This window comes from Tachyglossus aculeatus, chromosome 16, assembly GCF_015852505.1.
Source record: "Tachyglossus aculeatus isolate mTacAcu1 chromosome 16, mTacAcu1.pri, whole genome shotgun sequence".
Taxonomy (NCBI): Eukaryota; Metazoa; Chordata; class Mammalia; order Monotremata; family Tachyglossidae; genus Tachyglossus; species Tachyglossus aculeatus.
The window spans coordinates 14,826,348-14,849,148 of record NC_052081.1 but is presented as its reverse complement, the minus strand read 5'-3'; the positions used below and the strand labels follow the sequence as shown (position 1 = coordinate 14,849,148).

General features: G+C 41.7%; 1 protein-coding gene across 2 annotated transcripts in view; it reads right to left on the bottom strand.

Annotated features, from left to right (window-relative positions):
- PLA2G4A (phospholipase A2 group IVA) overlaps positions 1–22,801 on the bottom strand; it is a 124,983-nt gene that overhangs the window by 41,031 nt on the left and 61,151 nt on the right. For both annotated transcript variants that reach the window (XM_038758438.1, XM_038758439.1), the window contains exons 6-7: positions 7,102–7,139; positions 4,862–5,003 (exon numbers count right to left, since the gene is read on the bottom strand). In XM_038758438.1, coding sequence (XP_038614366.1) covers positions 4,862–5,003; positions 7,102–7,139 — 180 coding nt within the window. The remainder of the gene's footprint in view (positions 1–4,861; positions 5,004–7,101; positions 7,140–22,801) is intronic.

Sequence of the window (22,801 nt, the reverse complement as noted above, 5' to 3'; positions counted from 1 at the left end):
CCTCTGTAGCTCTTGGGACCTACATGGAGAATGGGTAGGGAAAAGGCATGCCCTAGTGGAGAGAGCACAGGCTGGGTAGGACCTGAGTTCTAATCCTGACTCCACCATTTGCCCTCTGGGTGACTCTGGGGGTGGGGTGGGGGGATGAATAATGGGAGCAAGTCAGGATGATGTAGATGGGAGTGGGAGAAGAGGAAAGGAGGGCTTAGTCAGGGAAGGCCGCTTGAAGACTTTGAAGTGAGGGGAGGGTAATTGTCAGATATAAGGAGGGAGGGCATTCCAGGCCAGAGGCAGGATGTGGCTAATGAGAAGCTAAGAACCCTTTCTAAATGAAACCCAGGCAATGAGCTAAATGGTGCAGCCTCTCTTCTATTTTTGTTTTTAGGGCATTGGGGTTCTATTTGTGGGGAACTGAGTGTGTCTTCAGCATGGATTGGCACTAGTCTCTTATTCTAATAAAACAAGGAGTAGGAGAAAGAGGAAGACTGGGAATTAATTAGCACTGGAAGTCGAATATGTGGATGCAGCTAATGCAAAGGCCACCGGGTTAATGTTGTGGATCTATCTAGCAATCTTAGAGACGAAAACTAGTATTTCAAATGGAGATGAAGCGTTCAGTTCAGACATATGACAAAGAAATAGTATAATCCTAGAAGCATGTAGACTTGTGAGAGGAAAGGAAAGAGTTGGAAAAGCTGGGAGGGAGTCAAGGAAAACATTGAGTCACACTTCTGAAAAATAAGGAAAAGGCCCCATTGATAACAACATTAAAAAGGAGAGGGATAAAAACATTAGTCCATTTAAATGAAATTCAAGTTCACCAGGAAACACTTGGAGAGACAGGTGGGGATGACAAAATGAACACAGGGTGAAAGATCAGGGTGGAGAGACAGACCGGAGGGTCATCAACACAGAAGTGGCGCTGAAGTCATGAAAATGAAAGAGATCACCAGGGAAAACAGGTGGAGAGAAAATTCTTACTCATTCTTAAAATAATTTTTATAAGCCTAGAAAACAAAGTTTCTGTCAAAGTTCAAAAGGACACAACTTCTACTTAATTTGTGAAAGCACTTTTCAAAGCCAAGTCTTGGAACTGCTAGGCCTGGAAGTTCATAGCCCTGGCACCTCTCCGTTTGACAGTTTATAGCCCTGGCAACCCTATGATTTACAGTTCCTAGCCCTAGCGCCTCTGTGTTTGACAGTCTTAGCCCCAGAATCTCTACGCTTGCCAACACCTAGCCCTAACACCTCTTATGATTTGCAGTCCTGGCACCTCTGTGGTTATCATTTTCATTTGTAAAAATAGAATAAAAATCTAAATTTTAAATTTTCAAGCCTCTTGAATGTTTTCAACATTCAGCACTGGTACAACATTGTACTATAGGTAGGTTATCCTTTAAATAAACTTATGACAATGTATGTTAGAATTATTATCCTGGAAATTATGAGAATAGCAATGCCATACTGTTAAAGTCATTCCAGATAAAAAAAATTAAAAACATGCCATCACTTGAGTTTTAGCATCAAATTTGTCAAATAGAATTTTACTAGCTTTAGCTGCTGGTGACTTTCATCTGCAAAAATAGTACATCATAAAGCTCAAAATATCTTTTAAGAGTCACCCAAATCACCCCTTTTCCCCAGTCACCTCAGAGTTGCAATATTATAGCTGCATTATTTTGTATTAACCACAAAAATCTCCAGATTAAAAATGAATTAAAATCGATTTTAAAAGGATGTATTTTAGATTTCCAACTTCTGAACAATTTTTCCCAATGATTTTTTTCCTAATTTGCATTGCAAATTCCAAGCTATAAACTTCACTGGGCTGGTTGTCTAAAATACAGCATGAGCAATTGTCCTCTTCAAAGGACATCCGCCATGTTATTATGATAAAAATCACCCGTCTTCTTCTACAAATGGAATCTAACAAGTACGTATGTGCTCAGTGAAGTATGCAAGTATTTAAGTATGTGAAGTATGTGCATCTCAAAAGCATTTTCAGGCAATGTATCAAACTAAAAGTAAAATAGAAGACTTTTGCCATAACTGCTTATTAAATGGTTTTCAAACATCATTTCAGAAAATAGGATTTTTCCCTAAGCTTGACCTAAAAATGAAAATTTGTTTATCTTCTCGGTAATTGGTAATTCAAAGTTTGTCTTCATTCAAAATTTGGGTTGGGGGAAAAGAGAGAGAGCTTATCTAGAATCTAGAATTTAATTCAACAATCATTTCCAAGTGTATATATTTAACATTTTTTCAGAGCATCTTTAGTATTATTATTATTATATTTTAAATCATTTACTGTGTATCTCGGGTAGATACAAGTTTATAAGGTTAGAAACAGTCCCTGACCATATGTGGCTCACAGTCTAAGTAGTTTAAGTCTGGTAAAGGTGAATATACCTGATTAAGGAAATTGATTTGAGAAAGGCGATAAAAAATGAGTGATCGCAAATCACATGAACACTTTTTTCTACAAGGTGTAAACATATTTTGTGAACATTAAGATCCTTTTACTTACAGCAGTTAAGTGGAAAAAAAATAATCGGTCCACTGCCCTACTCCATATTTCGGTCAAACTCTAGAGTTTGAGAATAGGATGTTAGGTGGAATATAGGTTATTTTTATTGGCTATCACTAAAATTGAAAAATACCTGCTGTTTCCCATCTTGGAGAGTATTGATGGTTTTAAAAATCTTTTATCAACGAACATTTTTTCTGATCCTGAAGTTGTCCACAAATATGTAGAAACCAGTGACGATGCACATATTAAATCTGATATCTTGGTGTCCAGTACTGTTCTTTGCACCCCAAGATGCCAGAGATGTTAGGAAATATACTGCCTGGGATCTCCATGTGGATAATAAGTTCTTGGGAGTAAAAACTTTAAGGTTGTCCTAATTATTCCACACCACTAGGAGCACTGCTTTTTTAATGGCCAAAAGGACCAAAAAATTTCCTGTATTACATCAATCAGTGGAATTTATTAAGCACTTATTGGGAGAACTTTAGATGCCTCTCCCTATGACCAGATGAGAGAACAATTCCAAATTTCTTAGAGTCTAGTGGAATGAGAGAGGGGCTAGAAGTCAGGGAACATTGGTCTAATCCTGGCTCTGCCATTTGCCTCCTGTGTGACCTTAGGCAAGCCACTTGGCTTCTCTATGTCTGAGCTTCCTCATCTGTACAATTAAGACTAAAAATCTGTTTTCTTCTATTTAGACTAGGAGCTCCATGTAGGCAGGGAATGTGTCTGACCTGATTATTTTCAACCTACCTCTGTGCTTAGTACAGTGTTGGGCACAAGGTGCTTAGCAAATACAGTCACTATTATTATTCTCAGTTGAAAAATAAGAGTAGATCTGAGGTGCAGACCTCTACATCTCTGTAGCTCTTACAACCTCTTACCCTTCCACCCTAATTTTAACCCAAATCAGTGGCTTGTTAAGAAATATTATAGAGAAGCTGCTTCTCTCTAGGAACCTCAGTCACAGAAAAACAACCTTTTATTTATCCAAAGGGGAAACTGCTGTAGGTGTAAACTCTGCAGTGAAACTCATTTTTCCCATTCGGTTCAGTCAGGTTTATACAAACTTACTGCCCACCAAGGTAAGGAAGGGCCAACACTAACAAACTGTCCTAAATTGCAATCTGCACTTCTTTGATCGAGTAAGCTTTTCAACCCAAATAGACATTAGGGACTGACAAACAGTTTTAAAACCTAGTGCTTTATAAATGAAGAAAACCAGTCTATATCTCTTTCCAGTAAGTTCCGAGATGCTGAGAGAGAAGAGAGGAAAGCTGTATCCTCCTTCTCTATGCCTGTTCTCACTCCTCTCAGTATTTTCCATATGTTATTCTCTCTCTGGCTCTCCTGCTTTCTGTTTCTCCCTCTCCCCCTTTCTCCCCTAAACTTGGTCCATTCTCCCTTCTCTCATAGATGCCCTGCCCCATAGGATTAGCTCAGTAAATTAATAAAGACATCTATTTTTCCTATAGTGCTATAGAATAACAATGTATTTGGACTGTACATGGTAAGCGCTCAATAAATATGATTGTTTCATAAATTTACAATGGATTTGCTGTACTGCTATTAAGAAGACTGCTCCAAGGGGTCTAATATCCATTTTAAGATGACTTTAACATGCTTTCGCCAGACACAGAATTTGGCAAGAAGTAGAGTCAGAGGATATAGCGCAGAGATATGCAGACACCACACCTGGTATTCAATTTTTCAAATTGAAAGCGATCTCTGCAAATGACTCAATGCCACATTAAAAAAAAATTGCAAAAGGCGAAAGAACAGCCAAATGAAGTTTAAGTGTTATTCTTTCAGCTGACAGCTGAGCTGCTTTCCAAACTGGCAGATTTTGCTAAATTTCAGACATCTTAAATAAACAAAAAAGAAATCTGACTTTCCATGGCTGTTATCAAGGAAGTTTTAGGAGAGGTAGCATAGTCTAGAGGAAAGAGCATTGTTTTGGGAGCCAGAGGATCTAGGTTCTAATTCCTGCTCAGCCATTTGCCTGCTGTGTGATCTTCGAGAAGTCTAATCATCTAATCAAGTCGACAACATATAGAGATGGTTCCTACCCAACAACGGGCTCACAGTCTAGAAGGGGGAGACAGACAACAAAGCAAAACATTTTGTCTAAGGTTAGCCAGCAGAGTTGGGATAAGAGGTAAGGACTTTTTCTCCCATTCCCAAGCTATTCTGCCCATAGCTTTACCCTAAAATAAATGTTGGAAATGTCTTTAATCCATAATTAAAATTTAACCTTAAAGAACAAACAATCCAAATACAAGATTATTTTTCTCCACAAGCGTAGCATGTATTGAAAAAGTTTCCACTTACATCACGTGATGAGCACAAGCCTTCACTATTTTCAGGGCCTAAGAGCTTTTTCATATTCTCCTTTATGTTCTCTTTCCTCTGTTGCCTGAAAATCTTCTCCTGGTCACACAGAGCCATGCTGAACCGGAGATCCGGAGAAGGGCTGTCAACCAAACAGACATAACTTCAAACAGAAGCAAACTGCCAGTGCAAGAAAAATACTCCATGTAAAAATGAAATTCAAAAATGGAAATGCTTAATTATGACATAATAAATCCATAGCATCTATTTTCCCATGAAATGAAAAACTCTACTTAAAACAATAAATCTGCAGTGTGGCTCAGGGGAAAGAACACGGGCTTTGGAGTCAGAGGTCATGGGTTCAAATCCAGGCTCTGCCAATTGTCAGCTGTGTGACTTTGGGCAAGTCACTTAACTTCTCTGAGCCTCAGTTACCTCATCTGTAAAATGGGGATTAAGACCGCCCATGGACCCCCTGTGGGACAACCTGATCACCTTGTAACCTCCCCAGTGCTTAGAACAGTGCTTTGCACATAGTAAACACTTAATAAATTATCGTTATTATTATTAACAGTCAACTTACTTTCTCCTTCAAAGCAGCGAAAAGCTTTCATGGAAAAATGTAGTAGGCATAACAACCAAAATGCATCTTTAAATGCAACTTTAAGAATCCCTGTCTTGGCTAATTCAATCTCTAGTATATTCAATACTGTCTAATCATTTAATAGGTACAGTCCCCATCATTTTTAGTAAATTGAAAATCCCTCCTATTTCCAGATAGCAAGTATGATTTACAAGCAGGTGCCTTGGAGTCAGAAGGACCTGGATTCTAAACCCAGCTACACCACTTCAATCAATCACACAATAGTAATTATTGAGTGCTTACTGTATGCAAAGCACAGTACTAATTGCATGTCATTTAGGAAATAATTCGTCAAGTATTACCACAGTTCACCAAATGTCATGATTTAAAGGACTAAATCCCTCACCTAGAGATTAGAACCATCTGGGCTCCAGTCTCCATTAAATATGCAGATTTACTGGCTGGTCAAATTCTTTTTGCTAAAATATTGATGCCCTACTTAATCACTGGCTCTGTGGAATAAAGTCTGAAAGGGTCCCTCCATTCAACTCCCCAGAACCCCACACTTGAAGTTACCCACCTACTGGGAGGTGGGAAGGAAGGGTGGGAGAATTAACCAGGAATTAGTAAACCCCCTCTAAAGCCTTTTCTTGCCCTTACTTCCCACAGGCAAAAAAATAATACTGACATTACAGGTTGGGTCCCTGAATCCTGGCCCCATCTTTTTGGCCTAAACGTCAGGGAACCAGTCTAATTTTACCCAGAAATATTCCCTCTTGCCACTCTCTGTCCTCTCAGCTCCAAGTTGATTCCTCCAGGACCTCTGTCACTACCCTTGAGCTGCCTGTAGCTTTCATGGCTATGGAGATCAAGCAGCCTTTATATCAGGAGCATTTCCAGATGCTTAGGATAAGCAAGGAAGCTATGACAAGGGACGACAATCCTCTACCAAACCGCCCACTCTCCTCCCTAACTCCACCGAAGATAGCACAGAACTGGGACAAGAGAAAAGGCTGTTGTTCATGAATGGGAAGTGGGGTGGAGGGGGGAAAGGAGCTGAACAGGATTTTTCTCTTGCTTTGGCAGAAAGCAGCATGAAATCAGAGCAGGAAAGAAAAGACATCCACCATTTGCATTCACGCTCCATCTATGTTACCTCATTCCTGAGCCCCTGAGTAAGTGGAGAACTGGGAAGTGGATTGGCTGAGGAGAGAAAGACTAGGGAGAGAACTGCCATCCCTGCAGTGATTGATACCAGGTGCATCTTGCAGCCTCTGAGCTAAATAAGAAATTAGTGCCTGCTGCATCTCTGAATTTTATGTAAGTGGTCATTAGGAACCAGGGATACAATTCTACAGTGTATTTAAAGGCATCATGTAGGATCTTAAACACCTGTTACCAGGAGACAGGACAAATGATGAAAGATTTTTTTTACCTGTATTAGCATTTTTTTCTGAGCATCATTGAAGTCAAAATGTTACACATAGAAAAACAGCTATGAATCAAGGAGCAAAATATTGTGTTTGAAAAGTGCTGATTGATTAAAATTTGAATTTTAGCATGCCCAAGGAAGGAAACAAAGGGAGCTTAAGAGGTTTAGAGCAATTTCCTTGTTTTTTGAAGACATATTTTCTTTTAAAGAAAACCAGACACTTACCAAACTTCAAGAGACACTTCCAAGAACATCTCAGTTACCTAAACAGGAGATATTTAAATCCAGTTATTTCTGATTATTTCAAGGCATGACCAAATGGTATAACAGTAATCTATGACCCTGAAAGCAAAATTTGGAACAGCACATTCTGAAAATGAAAATAATCCCATATATACCTGAATTTGTTGTCAAATAATAGTTTTGAAAATAAAAATCGACTGATGATAAAACTTATCACTGTCAAACAACCATAACTTTATCGAGAAACAACCAGAGTCAGCTTTCAGGGTGGTCCAAAATGACTGCACACTCTGTCACTAATAGAAGAGGCCACTCATTCGGAAATGTATCCCGTCCATGAATTTCAAGAATCCTCAAGAGCAATGACCCAAAAAGGTTCTCCCTGCTTTCATTCCATCTTCAAATAGGGCGGCCATCCTAGGCTTGAGGACGAGGGCACAGACAAGGAAGAAATAAAGAACAAAATGAACCACCAGACTCGGTCAACTCCACTTCTTAAATTGCACCCTCCCCATACTGGTCTTGGTGGTGCCAATGCTTCCCAGATATGATCTGGGGAAAGGGAGGGAATAGTTAAAGGAAAAAAACTCTTCAGACAGCAGGTAATAATACCTATTGAATTTGTTAAGTGCTTACTACGATCCAAGTATTCATTCATTCAATTGTATTTATTGAGCACTTACTATGTGCAGAGCACTGTACTAAGCACTTGGAAAGTACAATATAGCAATAAAGAGAGACAATTTCTGCCCACAGTGGCTTACAGTCCAGAGGGGGAGAGACAATAGAGCTGGTAGATAAATCTCTGCTCTCAAGGAGCTAATAATCTAGTGGGATCATGGTTGTGAGAGCTGGCTCTCTCACAAATGCAACATTCTCCTTCTGGAACAATCCAACCGACATGCAATTATTTAAAATTAACTTGAAAATTAGGATAGCCACCAATGAAGTCCTAAAACACAGTCAGACCATCAACATCAGAGCAGTGCTCATCGAAACATACGTTCACCAGATGGGACATGGAAGGAGAGCAGATGGCTGCAGGATACCCAAAAACACTATTCTGTGGTGAGCTGAAGTGGGGTAACCATACCAAGGGAGGATGGAAGAAATAACTTTAGGACATACTAAAACAAAGCCTCAAGAAATGTGGCCTATCAGTGATAGTTCGGAGACAATAGTAGGAGACAGGTCAGCATGGTGTATAACATTCATAAATGGAGTGATTATCTTTGAACACATAATAATGGTAACTATGGGATTTTTTAAGCTCTTACTCGGTAGCAAGTGGTCTATTGTATTTATTGAGTGCTTACTGTGGCAAGAACAGTGTTCTAAGTGCTTGGGAAAGTACAGCATAATAGAGTTGGTAGGTATGTTCCCTAACCACAAGGAGCTTAGAGTCTGGAGAGAAGCCAAGCATTTTATTAACTGCTGGGGAGTCAAACTTATCAGGTTGGACACAGTCTTTGTCCCACATGAGTCTCGTGGTCTAAGTAGGAGGAAGAAAAGGAACTGAATCCTTAAGAAAAAGCTCCCTGAGGGTAAGAATCATTTGTACCAACTCTATCATATTGAACTCTCCCAAGGTCACAGTACAGTGGTCTGCACGCATTAAGCACTCAATAAATCACAGTGATTGATTGATTCATTGATTGAAGATGGAGAAACAAAAACAGTGTCAGATCGCATGGGTAACAGAGACAACAGTGCAGCAAAAGGCAATCTTGAAATTTTCATGATGGTGAAGGAACTGTCAAACATACATGAGAATAACCAGCCATACCTGAACGTCTTAATGAAGTCTCACTGTGGTAGCAGTGCCTTCAAAATCACGTCGGGGTTGGGTGGGGGGGGGGGGGGGCAGGGTGTGTGTGTGTGTGTGTGTGTGTGTGTGTGTGTGTGTGTGTGTCCTACATAAATCTAGGCAAACACCCCCAACCCCCAAGCTGTAAAATTCCTGTTTACCTGGGACTATCAAACTGCTACTGCTGGCCCTACCTAGAACTTTTTTTATTGCATTTATTAAGCACTGTTCTAAGCACTGGGAGGTTACAAGGTGATCAGGTTGCCCCACGGGGTGCTCACAGTCTGAATCCCCATTTTACAGATGAGGTAACTGAGGAACAGAGAAATTAAGTGACTTGCCCAAAGTCACACAGCTGACAATTGGAGGAGCCGGGATTTGAACCCATGACCTCTGACTCCAAAGCCCGTGCTCTTTCCACTGAGCCACACTGCTTCTCTGAACTTGGAATTAAAGTGAAATCAGGGCCCTACTAGCCATGTGGACAAGGATGCTTTTACATCAGGGGCCCTTTCTGGAAGTACAGAAAGTACAGTAGAAGCGTGGAAGCATGGGAGAGTTTTCTCTCTGTTGAATACTGCTTTTTAAGATTTAAACTCTCATATTTTTTGTGAAGACAAATTCTCTGCATACTTGACCACACCTCTGAGAGAAAGGTATATTTTCTGAATAAAAATGTGCCTTAACCTGCACAGGTGAACAGAAGGTAGAGCCCCAATAAAATGTTAATGGGACCAGGTAGATAGGACCAAAACTTTGATGCTATGACCAATTAATTGTGCCTCCAAAGTACACTAATGGCAACACATCACCCTACTAGCATATAGTAGTTCACAATTTTTCATTCTTGGACATTTTGGAGGAGCTGAATGATCCGTCCCCTAAATCTGAGCAGGCTGGAGATTTTGTGAGGAGGGGAGGAAGAACACAGTGTCCCCTGACGCAAGGGGCAAATACCAATTTTGTAGGCTCTAGACGCGTGAGATGCATCTGAGGACCCATAGGAAAAGAAAAACAACATGATTAAACCTCAACTTTCTGGTCCTTCTCTGCTAAATTGACAAAGATGACCGCTATTCAATGTCCCTATTGTAGCCTGTGGCATTACGGTACAGCTGGATGGTCAGAATTTTTTCCAGCTTATTGCTTGGTTTGGCAAAGGAGATATTGAGTTCAGCTATGACATGCCCCCCAACGATTACATTAATAGCTTCCTGAGTGGGAGGAGAGTTCAGCATTTGAAATTAATTATTCCAGTTTCACTGAATCCCTATGCAACTAAAAAAGCCCTCTACTCAACCTAAAAAGACTTCTTTCAAAGTAAAGATGTCAACTGAGACGTTCCACTTCTTTTCTCGAACAATGGACCATACGTGGCCATGTATTAGATGCAGGGAAAAATTAAAATCCTCTTCACCCTAGTGGATACCGAAGGGCCAGTTGCCTCTTAGGGGGTTTGGAAGACTCTTTTTGGGCATAGTGTCTGCTGGCTAATCATCAAGTCTCACATTCCTGATCTTTCCACACCTTTTACATACTACCTGTCATTCCGAAGGAATGCCAACAAAAACATGTGCTTCCTGGGAGGTACTAATGAATTGAGCTCCTTGTCCTGCATGCATCCACATGAAAGGGGCTCTTGCTCTCCACTTCCGCTCCTACATCATCACAGCAATTAGATGGGAAGAAGACAAAATGCACCTCTCCCCCGCTTCTAGGAACTGAATGAAACATTAGCAGGAAGAAGAGCACCCGCTGTGCTTTCTTGGGAAAGAGAACAGAATGATCTCTGGATTCCCTGAGGGGAGGAAAAGATTTGGGTTATTTTTTCAAAAGGAGATCTGTGGGTGGAAATGAAGAAAATAGGCTGAAAGAAAAATAGCAAGTATGAATAATTGACAAATAGCAGAAATACTGCTCCTCCCCTTTGTCTCTCTAGACTGTAAGCTCCTTGTGGGCAGGGATCATGTCTACCAACTCTTTTGTAAGTTTCTCCCCCAAATGCCTACTACAGTGTTTGACACGGCAAGCATTGATTGATTCTGTGAAAAAATGAGGCTTTCTTATTCCTTTCGCTTTCCTGTTTATTTTAGAATCTGTCTTCCCCACTAGATTGTAAACTCATTGAAAGCAGGGATCTTGCCAACTAACTTTTTTGTACTCACCTGAGTTCTTAGTAAGGTGCTCTGCACAAAATAAATGCTCATTGATTGATCAATATTAAAACGACTACCCAGTCACTTCTCTAGCAAGGGGTGAACGACAAGAATCTATGTTATTTTTTAAAAGCTTTCGGAAAAGATCATACCACAACCTCCCTTGATAACACCTCATAATGCTTCCTTATGAATTCAGTTCTGCCATAAATCGTATCTTTAATATGTGCTTTGGTCAGAATGGAATTAGGTAACAAAGATTCATTCTTCCAACATCCAGAGTTTGTTTCTTCATTAAAGCTATATAGCAAAGAACTTTGTGCCCAGGCAAGTGGGGTTGGAAGGGGTGACTACTACAGTGTTACTTTTCCTTCATGGAAGGTTTTACGAGAATGTAAATCTACCATGTGAAGACACTGGGTATAGCTTACCTTGATCGATCTAAACCTCACAATTCAAGTTTACCCCTTCTTCTGCTGTCCTTGGCCATATACAGAGAAGCAGCATGGCTCAGTGGAAAGAGCACAGGCTTGGGAGTCAGAGGTCATGGGTTCGAATCCTGATTCTGCCACATGTCTGCTGTGTGACCTTGGTCAAGTTACTTAACTTCTCTGAGCCTCAGTTACCTTATCTGTAAAATGGGGATTAGGACTGTGAGCCCCATGTGGGACAACCTGATCACCTTGTATCCCCCCCATAGCGTTTAGAACAGTGCTTCGCACAAAGTAAGCACTTAACAAATGTCCTTATTATTATTATTATTATCATATACAGAAGCAGCATGGTCTACTGGATACAGCATGGGCCTGGGAGTCGGGACCTGAGTTCTAATTCCAGCTCTGCCACTTTTCTGCTGTGTGACCTTAGGCAAGTCCCTTTACTTCTCTGTGCCTCAGTTACCTCTTCTGTAGAAGGGGGATTAAGACTGTGAGTCCCATGTGGGACAGGGACTGTGATCAACCCAATTTGCTTGTATCCACACCAGCACTCAGTACAGTGCCAGGCACATAGAAAGCACTTAATAAATACCACAATTATTATTATTATTATTATAGGACAATAGCCACCATCTTTCATATACTCTCGAACACTTTGGTCCAACTTGTTATTTGGCCTTTTCTCCTTTTGCTAAGAAACCCCTAGGAATAGGTTCTCCTTGAACTCTCTAGTTCAAGATGGGAAAAACAAAGGAGACATTACTGAAAGAACAAGAGGGCTGGACTTTGAAAAGGAAATAGTCTCATCCCTTATATAGTAAATATTCTGCATTCACCCAAGAAGCAACACCGTGTTGTCCTGGAAGCCATGAAGTAATTTGGCTAGGAAGCACTGGATTTTCAAAGACAATTTGTGCTATCATTTCTTTTCAAGTGCTTGCCAAAAGTTAACCTCGTGTGTATACAAGACCTATAAAGCAATGTTTTTAAAAGTAGGATACTTTATCGGGGTTGGGTCTTCCTGGCCAAATAAGCTTTTTGTTCTCTGCTCCACAGCACAGGGGTTGACAATTGCGGGGTTTTTTTGTTCTTTTGTTTTTTAAATGCTATTTCTTAAGCACTTACTATTTCCCAGACAGTGTTCTAAGTGCTTGGGTAGATACATGGTAATTAAGTTGGGCACAGTCCATTTTCCACATGGGGCTCACAGTCTTAAACTTCATTTTACAGATGAGGTAACTGAGGAGCAGAGCCCAAGGTCACACAACAGACAGTAGCACTGTAAATAATGCTGGAGATTCATGGGCTCTTAAGAGGGAGACGTAATGGGAAAGATCGTAAGAGTACATCACTTTATCTCTATGTAAGACTGTACCTAAACTCTCTGACAAAGAAAGGATTCCCCCCCTCCACACATACTTTTTAAAGATCTCCTTATGCTACACTTTAGAAGCATATTTGGGATTTCCCCATCCTCATAGAAGAGATAGTTTTCTTTATGTCTAGCCTAAATCCCAACCCATCACCTGCTATTTAGATCCATCTTCTCTAGCTCGGTTGTCAGCCAGATGGAAAGCAGGAGGTTATTGGCAAGAATGGGCCTAGTTCCTGAATGCAACATTTTTTAAAAATTGAACTTAGCTGTCATGTATTTAGCAATTCCTGACTGCTTTTCTCCCGCCTAGTCTGTAAACTCCTCGAGGGCAGGAATTGTGTTTTTTACCTGTACTATATAGTTATCTCCCAGGGTCGCACCTGAAGAGTTTCCATTACTCTACCAGTCTTGACTATGGGAGGGAGTAGTAGAGGCATTCCCATTCCATTCCTAGCTTGGGCAGTGGCTAGGAAGTGGAAGGCAATTTGCTACAAGTCAAAACTCACCTGTGCTGGGCAGCAGCAGCATGGGAGAGAGTCGAGAGTGGAGAGACAAGTTTACTGCATGGAAGGAGGCAATGGTAAACCGCTTCCATATTTTTACCAAGAAAATTCTAGAACGATTGCAGATGTGTTGGGACTGGGTGGGGGGCGGGGTATCTGGGAGACATGTATCCATGGAGTCGCTATGGGTCAGACACGACTCTACAGCATCAGACAACAACAACTACTATGTAGTACAAAAAGCTAAGCTGCACACAATAGATGCTCAATACCGCAGGTGATGACGATAGCGGCATTTAGGCTTGATCTCACACTATATTCCCTTTCTCTTACCTTTCCTCAAAGCCTTAGTGAGTTCTCCCACCTTCATGCTTCAACAGTGGGAAGCTTAGCTTGCACATTAATTTTCAGCATTCTAAAACAAATGATCGGTAAAAGGTTCTACCCCAGTGCCTAGTGTAACGCTTGGCATATAGTAAGTGTTCAACAAACACCACAATTATTATTATCATTAGTAGAAGTAGTAGTAATAATAATACTATCAATACCTGCAGAACCGTCAGATGGCCCCCTGGAGATCTGCCCCAGACAAAGCAGTGAAGAGGAGAGGAGAGATCAGTCAGGGCAGAAGCCTGAGTCCTCAGCCCCCCTTTCTCCTCCCTCCCCTCCTGCATTTCTCAGAGGCCTGTTCACGGGGTGGAGCAGTGAGCCTACGGAATCGGGCCCAGAGTTGTCCAGAGTCCTGTCGAAAAGGGGCTGAGGAGACCATGAAATATCGGTCTAGACCGTAAGCCTGTCGTAGGCAGAGAACGTGTCTACCAACTGCTGTAATATTCTCCCAAGCACTTTAGCATAGGGCTTGACACACGCTAACCACTCAATAAATCCCATTGATTCATTGGAGAGATGGAAGTGGGGCGTTTATAGACTGGATGCCACTCACTAAACTGCCACAGTCTCTGTCTCCCTCGCCAGTGACACTCTCTTAACCCTGGCCAGCCCTGGAGAACAGAACCTGGGAGAGTTGTTTCAATCATGAGGCACAATGAATGTGAGCTTGTCTCTAATAATAATAATTATGGTATTTGTTAAGTGCTTACTGCAAATACCATGAACTGCTCGAAAAACAAACAAATGGGTTTTGGAGCAAATTAAACCAAAGTGGTCTTTGGAAAGCCAAATGACTCGACTTAGATTAGTATATCTTGGACACATCATCAGGAGGGCTAATTCTCTGGAAAAGACACTATTGCTAGGAAAAGTCCAGGAAAAACGTGAAAGAGGCAGACCAGCAGCTAGATGGCTGGAAACCACAACAGTGATAATGGAAGAACAGTTAGTAAAGTTACGGAGTATGGCAGCAGACAGGACGTTTCTGGAGAAAATATATCCAAAGAGTCACTATGAATCAGAAGCGACTCGATGGCACTTAATAATAAGGGCTTACTATGAGCCAGGTACTGTAATAAGCATTGGGGTGGATACAAGCAAATAGGGATGGACAAGGTCCCTGTCCCACACGGTGCTCACAGTCTCAATCCCCATTTTACAGATGAGGTAAGTGAAGCACAGGGAAGCTAAGTGACTTGCTCAAGATCACACATCAGACAAGTGGCAGAGGTAGGATTAGAACCCATGACCTTCTGAAGCCCAGGCCTGGGCTCTGTCCACTACACCATGCTGCTTGAGACTGTGAGCTAGTTGTGGGCAGGAAATGTGTCTGTTAGTTGTTTACTCTGCCAAATGCTTAGAACGGTGCTTTGCACACAGTGAGTGCTCAAAAAATGTGATTGATTGAATGAATGACACATGGAAGCACCGAGACAAATCCACGACCCTTCCCGCTCTCCCACTTCCTCATGCCAGAAGATCTCTGTAGTCCTTCTTTAGACTCTAAGCTCATAATGGGCAGGGAACGTGCCTACCAACTCTGTCATATTGTACTCTCCCAAGCGCTTAGTACGCTTAGTAGGCAGTCAGCACGAACCCTAGAGACAGCATGACCACGCAGCCTCATTCCTGAATGACTCTCATTTCTGAGTCATGGAGGAGAAGAAATGAAAGACAACGGTCAGCCTAAAAAGGTAAAGCTCCGTAGTCCTCGTGAGACGTGGGTATTTTTAACTTCTTGAAAAAAGGATACGGAGACACTTGGGCTGGGGTAATGATAGGTTCACCCTTTCGGATGATTGGGGATTTGTTGTTGTTGTTTTTTAATTCACCAAACCAAATTCATTCTATAAAAGGAAGGCAGAGTCACGAGGGACTCAGATGTCCCGTCCTGCCTAATTTCAAAGGGCTGGCATTTCCCTTGTCCTTTAGAAGGCAGTGAGTTGTCTCAGGCAATTGCAGGTTGACCTTCTTACCCTCAGGAATCTGGATTGGGGCAAGGGTGACCCAAGAGAAACCACAAGTTGCACTAAAGTCAACACAAAGAGAAAAAGCAGGAGAGCTCACCTCCTTCAAGAGGCCTTCCCAGACTAATCCCCCCATTCGTCTGCTCCTCCTCCCCTCCTCATCACCCCCACTCCCTCCCTCTGCCCTACCCCCTTCCCCTCCCACAGCACTTGTGTATATTTGCACATATTTATTACTCTATTTTATTAATGATGTGTATATATCTATAACTCTATTTATCTATTCTGATGGTATTGACACCTGTCCATTTGTTTTGGTTCATGGTCTGTCTCCCCCTTCTAGACTCTGAGCCAATTGTTGGGTAGGGACCAGCTCTATGTGTTGCCGAATTGTACTTCCCAAGCACTTAGTATGGTGCTCTGCACAAGGTAAGTGCTCAATAAATACAATTGAATGAATGAAGGAAGGAAGGAAAGTGACTTGAAAGGAAATACACTATGAATACACCTAATTGAAGCCCATTCAAATCTACCGCTCATTCAAGGGCCTAGTACAGAACTAGTTCCTCAATGGGCACTCAATACATGCTATTTTCTACTAATTGGAATCCCCACTTAACTGAGCTAGGTAAGAAGACACCATTGCCTACTGGTGTTAGGAGAAGGGCACGAGTCTAACAGTGCGGCAGAAAGCATAAGAAGCCACCTATTCTCTGATTCATCCAGCAACCATCATTCACTTAGTTTCCCTGAAATGGACCCTCAGGCTACGATCGAGCAGGGCACATAATAATGATGGCATTTGTTAAGCGCTTACTATGTGCAAAGCACTGTTCTAAGCGCTAGGGGATAGAAGGTGATTAAGTTGTCCCATGTGGGGCTCACGGTCTTAATCCACATTTTACAGATGAGGTAACTGAGGCTCAGAGAAGTGAAGTGACTTGCCCCAGGTCACACAGCAGGCATGTGGCAGAGCCAGGATTCAAACCCTTGACCTCTGACTCCAAAGCCTGGGTTCTTTCCACTGAGCCACGCTGCTTCTTACAATCACTTTTAGTAATCACTTAATAATAACAATAATAATGGCATTTATTAAGCCCTTACTATGCAGAAAGCACTGTTCTAAGCACTAGGGGTGATACAAGGCGATCAGGTTGTCCCATGGAGGGCTCACAGTCTTAATCTCCATTTTCCAGATGAGGGAACTGAGGCACAGAGAAGTTAAGTGACTTGGCCAAAATCACACAGCTGACAAGTGGCGGAGTCGGGATTTGAACCCATGATCTCTGACTCCAAAGCCCAGGCTCTTTCCACTGAGCCACGCTGCTTCTCTATTATCAATGGTATGCAGTGAGCACTTGCTGTCTGCAGAATACTGTCCTATGTGCTTGGGAGTGTACAGTACAATAGGGTTATCCACAAGGAACTTATAGTCTACAGGGAAAGTTATAAGTTCTCTCAAATTGAGGAGCTTACACTTAAACAGGGAAGGCAGGGAGAACACATTTTAGAATAATTTTAAAAATATACATTAAACACATACACAAAGGCTACTGGTAGGTTTATATGTTTGGGAATGCTGGAAATGAATCGGTTTGTTTTGCTGAGGGCAGGGAGAAGAAACCCACTCTACCTACTCTATTGCAATTGCGTAGTTAAGTGCTCAGCACACAGTAAGTGCCCAATAAATGCCACTGATGTATTGATTTTGGGAGGTAATGGGATTTCAGGAATATTTGAATGTTGCTGGAGATGTCATCTGTCTAATTTGAGAAGGGACGGGGTGCAAACCAGGGGAATGGCACGGGCAAAGTGATGGAGGAAGGAGAAACAAGAATGATGTACAATTAGGACAAGGAGTATTCTCGGAAGCCTGAAGGTGGTAGGATCAAAATAAACAGAAGGAAACACATTCCCACCACTTGAACATTATTATCACAGAAGATCATTCAGATCAAATACAGATATGAATTCTAGAGGATTTGGATAAACCTATGGATGAGAGGAAAGTAGAGAGAAAAGCTGGTTATGTTAGGCGGTCTATCCCTAACCATTAGGTGGGATGTTAAAGAAACAACCATAACACTGTTCTTCCAAATATTATTTGCCTCTGTTTGAGACGGAATTCTGGACTGGATGTTTGGATAGCTTCCTGCAATCCAGCATAGTGTCATTATGTCATAAGCGGGCAGTGTGGCTCAGTGGAAAGAGCACGGGCTTTGGAGTCAGAGTTCAGGGATTCAAATCCCAGCTCCGCCAACTGTCAGCTGTGTGACTTTGGGCAAGTCACTTTACCTCTCTGGTCCTCAGTTACCTCATCTGTAAAATGGGGATGAAGACTGTGAGCCCCCTGTGGGACAACCTGATCACGTTGTAACCTCCCCAGCGCTTAGAACAGTGCTTTGCACATAGTAAGTGCTTAATAAATGCCATCATTATTATTTTAAGAAGAACTTCTAACTTTATTAATTGTCACTTCGTTTCAATACATTTAGAAGGACTTAACCAAATCCAAAATTGCATTAAAAAAGTTAATTGAGTGATTTGAACTGATGGGCCCATGTCAGTACTGTCTCCCTTAAGTCAACCAGCAATGCATGGTGAGAGATGGGTTGGTCTGGGTCCCCAGGATTTCCCCCAAGGGTCTGCCCACGCCTTACTACTGCAGTGTGAGAGGATGCAGGAAACTGAAAAAGAGTAAAACGAACTGTGCATGGGGAGGAATGGGAGTGGAAGACATTGATTCAGAAATCTTGGTTCACTAACTTCCTACCCTTTGGACGGTATATATCACCCTCATTTTCTTGTTGTGAAATTGACAGGTACAATATATGCCTGGAGCATATATGCCTAGCTTTTTTCCAGAAACTCCCTTTCTGGCAACAGGAGTAGCATCTGGCTCCCTGCTCTGAATAAGAAGGAAAACTTATACTGAGCCTGGGAAAGATGCCTGGTATTGAATTTAAGGGGACGATTTAATTCCTTAAGGTGGCTGTGTTCCTAAAAACTATAGGATAAGTCCTGGATATATGTTCGAATGAGAACTTCCCTTCAATCAGAGTATTTCCTTTAACTGAAGGGCACATAATATTGCTCCTCCCACTCGAGGACAGAAAAGGAACCAAATTAGTCCATCAGTGGTATTTTTTCAACAGTATTTGTTAAGAGCTTATTACGTACCAGGCACTGGACTAAGCGCTGAGGAGATACGCAGTCCCTGTCTCACATGGGGCTCCCAGGCTTAATCCCCATTTCACAGATGAGGTAACTGAGGCACAGGCAACTTAAGAGACTTGCCCAACATCACACAGCTGACAAGTGGCGAAGCCAGGATTAGGGCCCAGGTCCTCGGACACCCAGGCCCATTCTCTTTCCACTAGACCACGCTCCTCCTCATTTACTATGTGCACAGCAACGTACTAAGCACTTTGGAAGAGTACGGTTCGAGTTGGTTGATATCTCCCCTGCCCACAATGAGCTTACAGTCTAGGTAAGGAGACCCAAAGGCTGAACCCTGACTCCTGAGCTTCTCTATCTTCTCTGATTCAGATTCAAATGAGATTCAAAGGGGAACAACACAAAATGGGAGGCAGCAAAGACCAGAGTAGGAATCAGGGAAAAGTGGAACTGAGCGGGTGAGGCCACACTGTGGTGGACAGACCTTGTTCATGATTTCTGACGCTTGCACCCCTGGTACTGCTCTAGTTCAGCTTTTTTTCATTCTTCATCTTTCCTCTTTCTACCAATTCCCCACTGCATCCTACCACTCTCCATTTTAGTAGTTTTGCTTCTAGCAAACTGACTCAGATCTCCCCCAACAAAGTTTCCTGTAAAGGAGCAAAGGAAAGGGGAATGGAAAGGTAAAGCAGGCTACGTCGCACTTCTCTGAAACCTATGATTGGATGTTTTCTTTTAGGTTTTTGGTTTTTTTCAGGCACATACTGATTCTCTTTATGTTTTGTGAACCAGTGTTTATTCCCAAGACCAGCTGTAGGCCATCTCCCAAAGCAGATGATGATGAAGACAATTTGATCATTAAAATACTTGGGAAGATTAAAACAGTTTGAATGAGACAGTATGTATATTGGATTTTTAAAATACCATGCTTTTCAGGCAAAGTGGGCATATTGACTGAATATTTTGATTCTGGACATTCACAACATTTTGAACAATATCCTGCCACCCTAATCTTTCTAGATCTCGCTGCCTCCCTGTCTCTTACCTTTTCTTTTCTGCCTAAGTCTCCTCCTCCCTCTTTTCCTCTCTCTTTCTTTCCTTCTCTGCCTATTTCCTTCCTATTTAACTCTCTTTTGCTTTTCGTTCTGTCATTCTTGCTTTATGCCACTTGCCGGCTCTCTCTTGCTGTCTCTACTCCTTCCTCTGGCTATCTTCTTACTGAAGAACACACCACCTTCTTGAAGGTGCCCACTGACTCACTTTGAACTCTGCAAACTCAGGTCCCTGGGCTAGTCTGAATAAATCATGAGGCTTTGGTTTCCCACTGTTTTCTAGAGATGAGGAGATTCATGAGAGGATACAGAATTTAGACAGTATGCATCTGTCTAAATACAACACAATATATCCAAATTTGTACGCATGTCAGTGCTGTCAGTAAAATGTGAGTATCACAACACAAGTTTTATGCATTTTAAAGCCCTTCAGAAATACAGCCCCTGTATTGACACTAGGTAGAGGGTTATGGGTTTGGGGAAGATGGATACCCATAAACGGAAGGTTGAGTTCATAACTAAGAGTTTGCCTAATGTCTGTAAAGGACTCCTGCAAGAAGAGGTATGAAGTAATACTATTTACTCTCTCACATACACATAAAAAAATATTATGCAACCTGTTTTCAATTCAGGAATGTAGAAAATCTGTCTTTAGCTCCGGGGGTTACACACCTAAGCAAAGGAAATAGTTGGAGGGAAGGAAATGGATTTTTTTCCATTTTATCATGCTTCAAAATCATGTTCCGTGTGTCATAGAGTGCAGAGATGATTAAAATATGAAATTATGAGGAGGCCCAACCCATATCTTCAAGACCACAAGTGCTCAACACAAGTACACACTTGTTTAAAGAGACCACCCAAGGAAATAGAAAAACCGAATGCTTCATGGAGGTTTTGTCATGGAAGCCAACAGTAGATTGCTAGCCACTTACCACAAAGGCAACTACGCAGGAGAGGTTTCCACAGCAAAAATCTCCTGGAGAGTTTTCTCTGTATCTTTCCTTCCTCCCCCCAACCCACAGCAGCCCAGAGTAAAGGAAGGTATTTGGGGGGTACTATTTATGAAACATAATAAAGACTACTACAATGACTCACTCCAGAAAGTGTGTTTTCAAAAAAAGATAAAAATGGCCATTTTAAACAAGGCACTCAGTTGGCTTCCATCTCAGCCTAGTGGAAATCCAGGGACCTGGGTCTTAATTCCAGATTTGTCACATCTCCTGTGGAAATTACTCCACCCTCAGCCCCACAGCACTTACGTTCCTATCCATAATTTATTTATTTCTATGAATGTCTGTCTCCCCTTCTAGATTTAAGTTCTTTGTGGGCAGGGAACTAGTCTAGCAACTCCACTGTATTGTACTCCCCCAAATACTTAGTGCAGTGCTCTGTACACAGTAAAAACTCAATACGAGATTGAATGATTGACCTTGGGCAAGGCACTTAACTGCTCTGTGTCTTAGTTCCCTCATCTGTTAAATGAGGATTAAATGCTTATTCTCCCTCCCTCTTTGACTGTGACCTCAATGTGGGACAGGGACTGAGTCTAAGATTGTATAGCATCTCCCACATCACTCTGCAATCTACCAATCAACAGTATTTATTGAGTACTTACCGTGTGCAGAGAGCACTGTACTCAGTGCTTGGAAGAGTACAATATAGCAGAATTGGTAGACACATTCCCTGCCCATGAATATTTAACAAATACCGGTTTTATTACATTGGAGACTCTTTAAGACATTCACACTCTGAAATAAATTCACTGTGTTAGCTTATTGCATGAGTTTTTGGTGTTTTTTTTTTGGGGGGGGGGTTTAATCATACCATGGGTTCTGGAGATTCAACACTTAGGTTTGATCTGATTCTAGCTGTGGGACTAGGCTAGGGAAAGGACAAGAGTGAGATTTCTGATGGTTATTCCCAGAAACCTGAGTGCTAGGTTGGGAATATCTGCCTCTCTTAGCTGTTTGGTGGTTACAGAAGCAGGTCACCTCTTCCGAAAAACCTCCTCCCACCACTTATATTTTCCTAACGCACTGACTGCCTTTCTCTTCTTCACTGTGGACAATTACAGAGCATCTGTTTTGTACTGATATGTGATTTACTCACATTAAAGGAATTACCCAAACTTTGTTCCAATGAATTCCTCAAGAAAAACAAGATCTGAACTTAATTATAGTTAATCAAATCCACAACTTATAATGTTATTAGACTTTTTTAAAGGAACCCCATTTTTCCATATTTGGAAGAATATCTAAATTTAACTCTGTGGAATTACAAAATGCAGACGGGTAATAAACACACCCAGCTCCATGAATCTGATTTTAGCCATCCCCCAAAATACTGAGAAGTGAGTGCTGAATCAATTATACAAGCAATCAATGGTATTTTATGTTTCCTGTGCATCAGCACTGTACTAAGCAATTGGGAAAGTGCAATACAATTATGTTCATTCATTCAATTGTGTTTATTGAGCACTTACTGTGTGCAGAGCACTGTGTTAAGTGCTTTAGTAGAATTAGGCTGGCAGACATGCTCCCTGACCACAAGGACCTTGCAGTTTACAGGAGAAAGACATCAAAATGAATTACATCTATAGGAAACGGTAGATTATAAGGATAAATAAATAAATACCTTGGGACTGGGGTGAATATCAAGGTGCACAGTCAAATTCATAGAAAAGAGCACGGGCTTGGGAGTCGGAAGATGTGGGTTCTAATCCCAGCTCCGCCACCTGGCAGCTGTGTAACTTTAGGCCAGTAACTTAACTTCTCTGTGCCTCAGTTACCTCATCTGGAAATTGGGGATTAAGACAGCG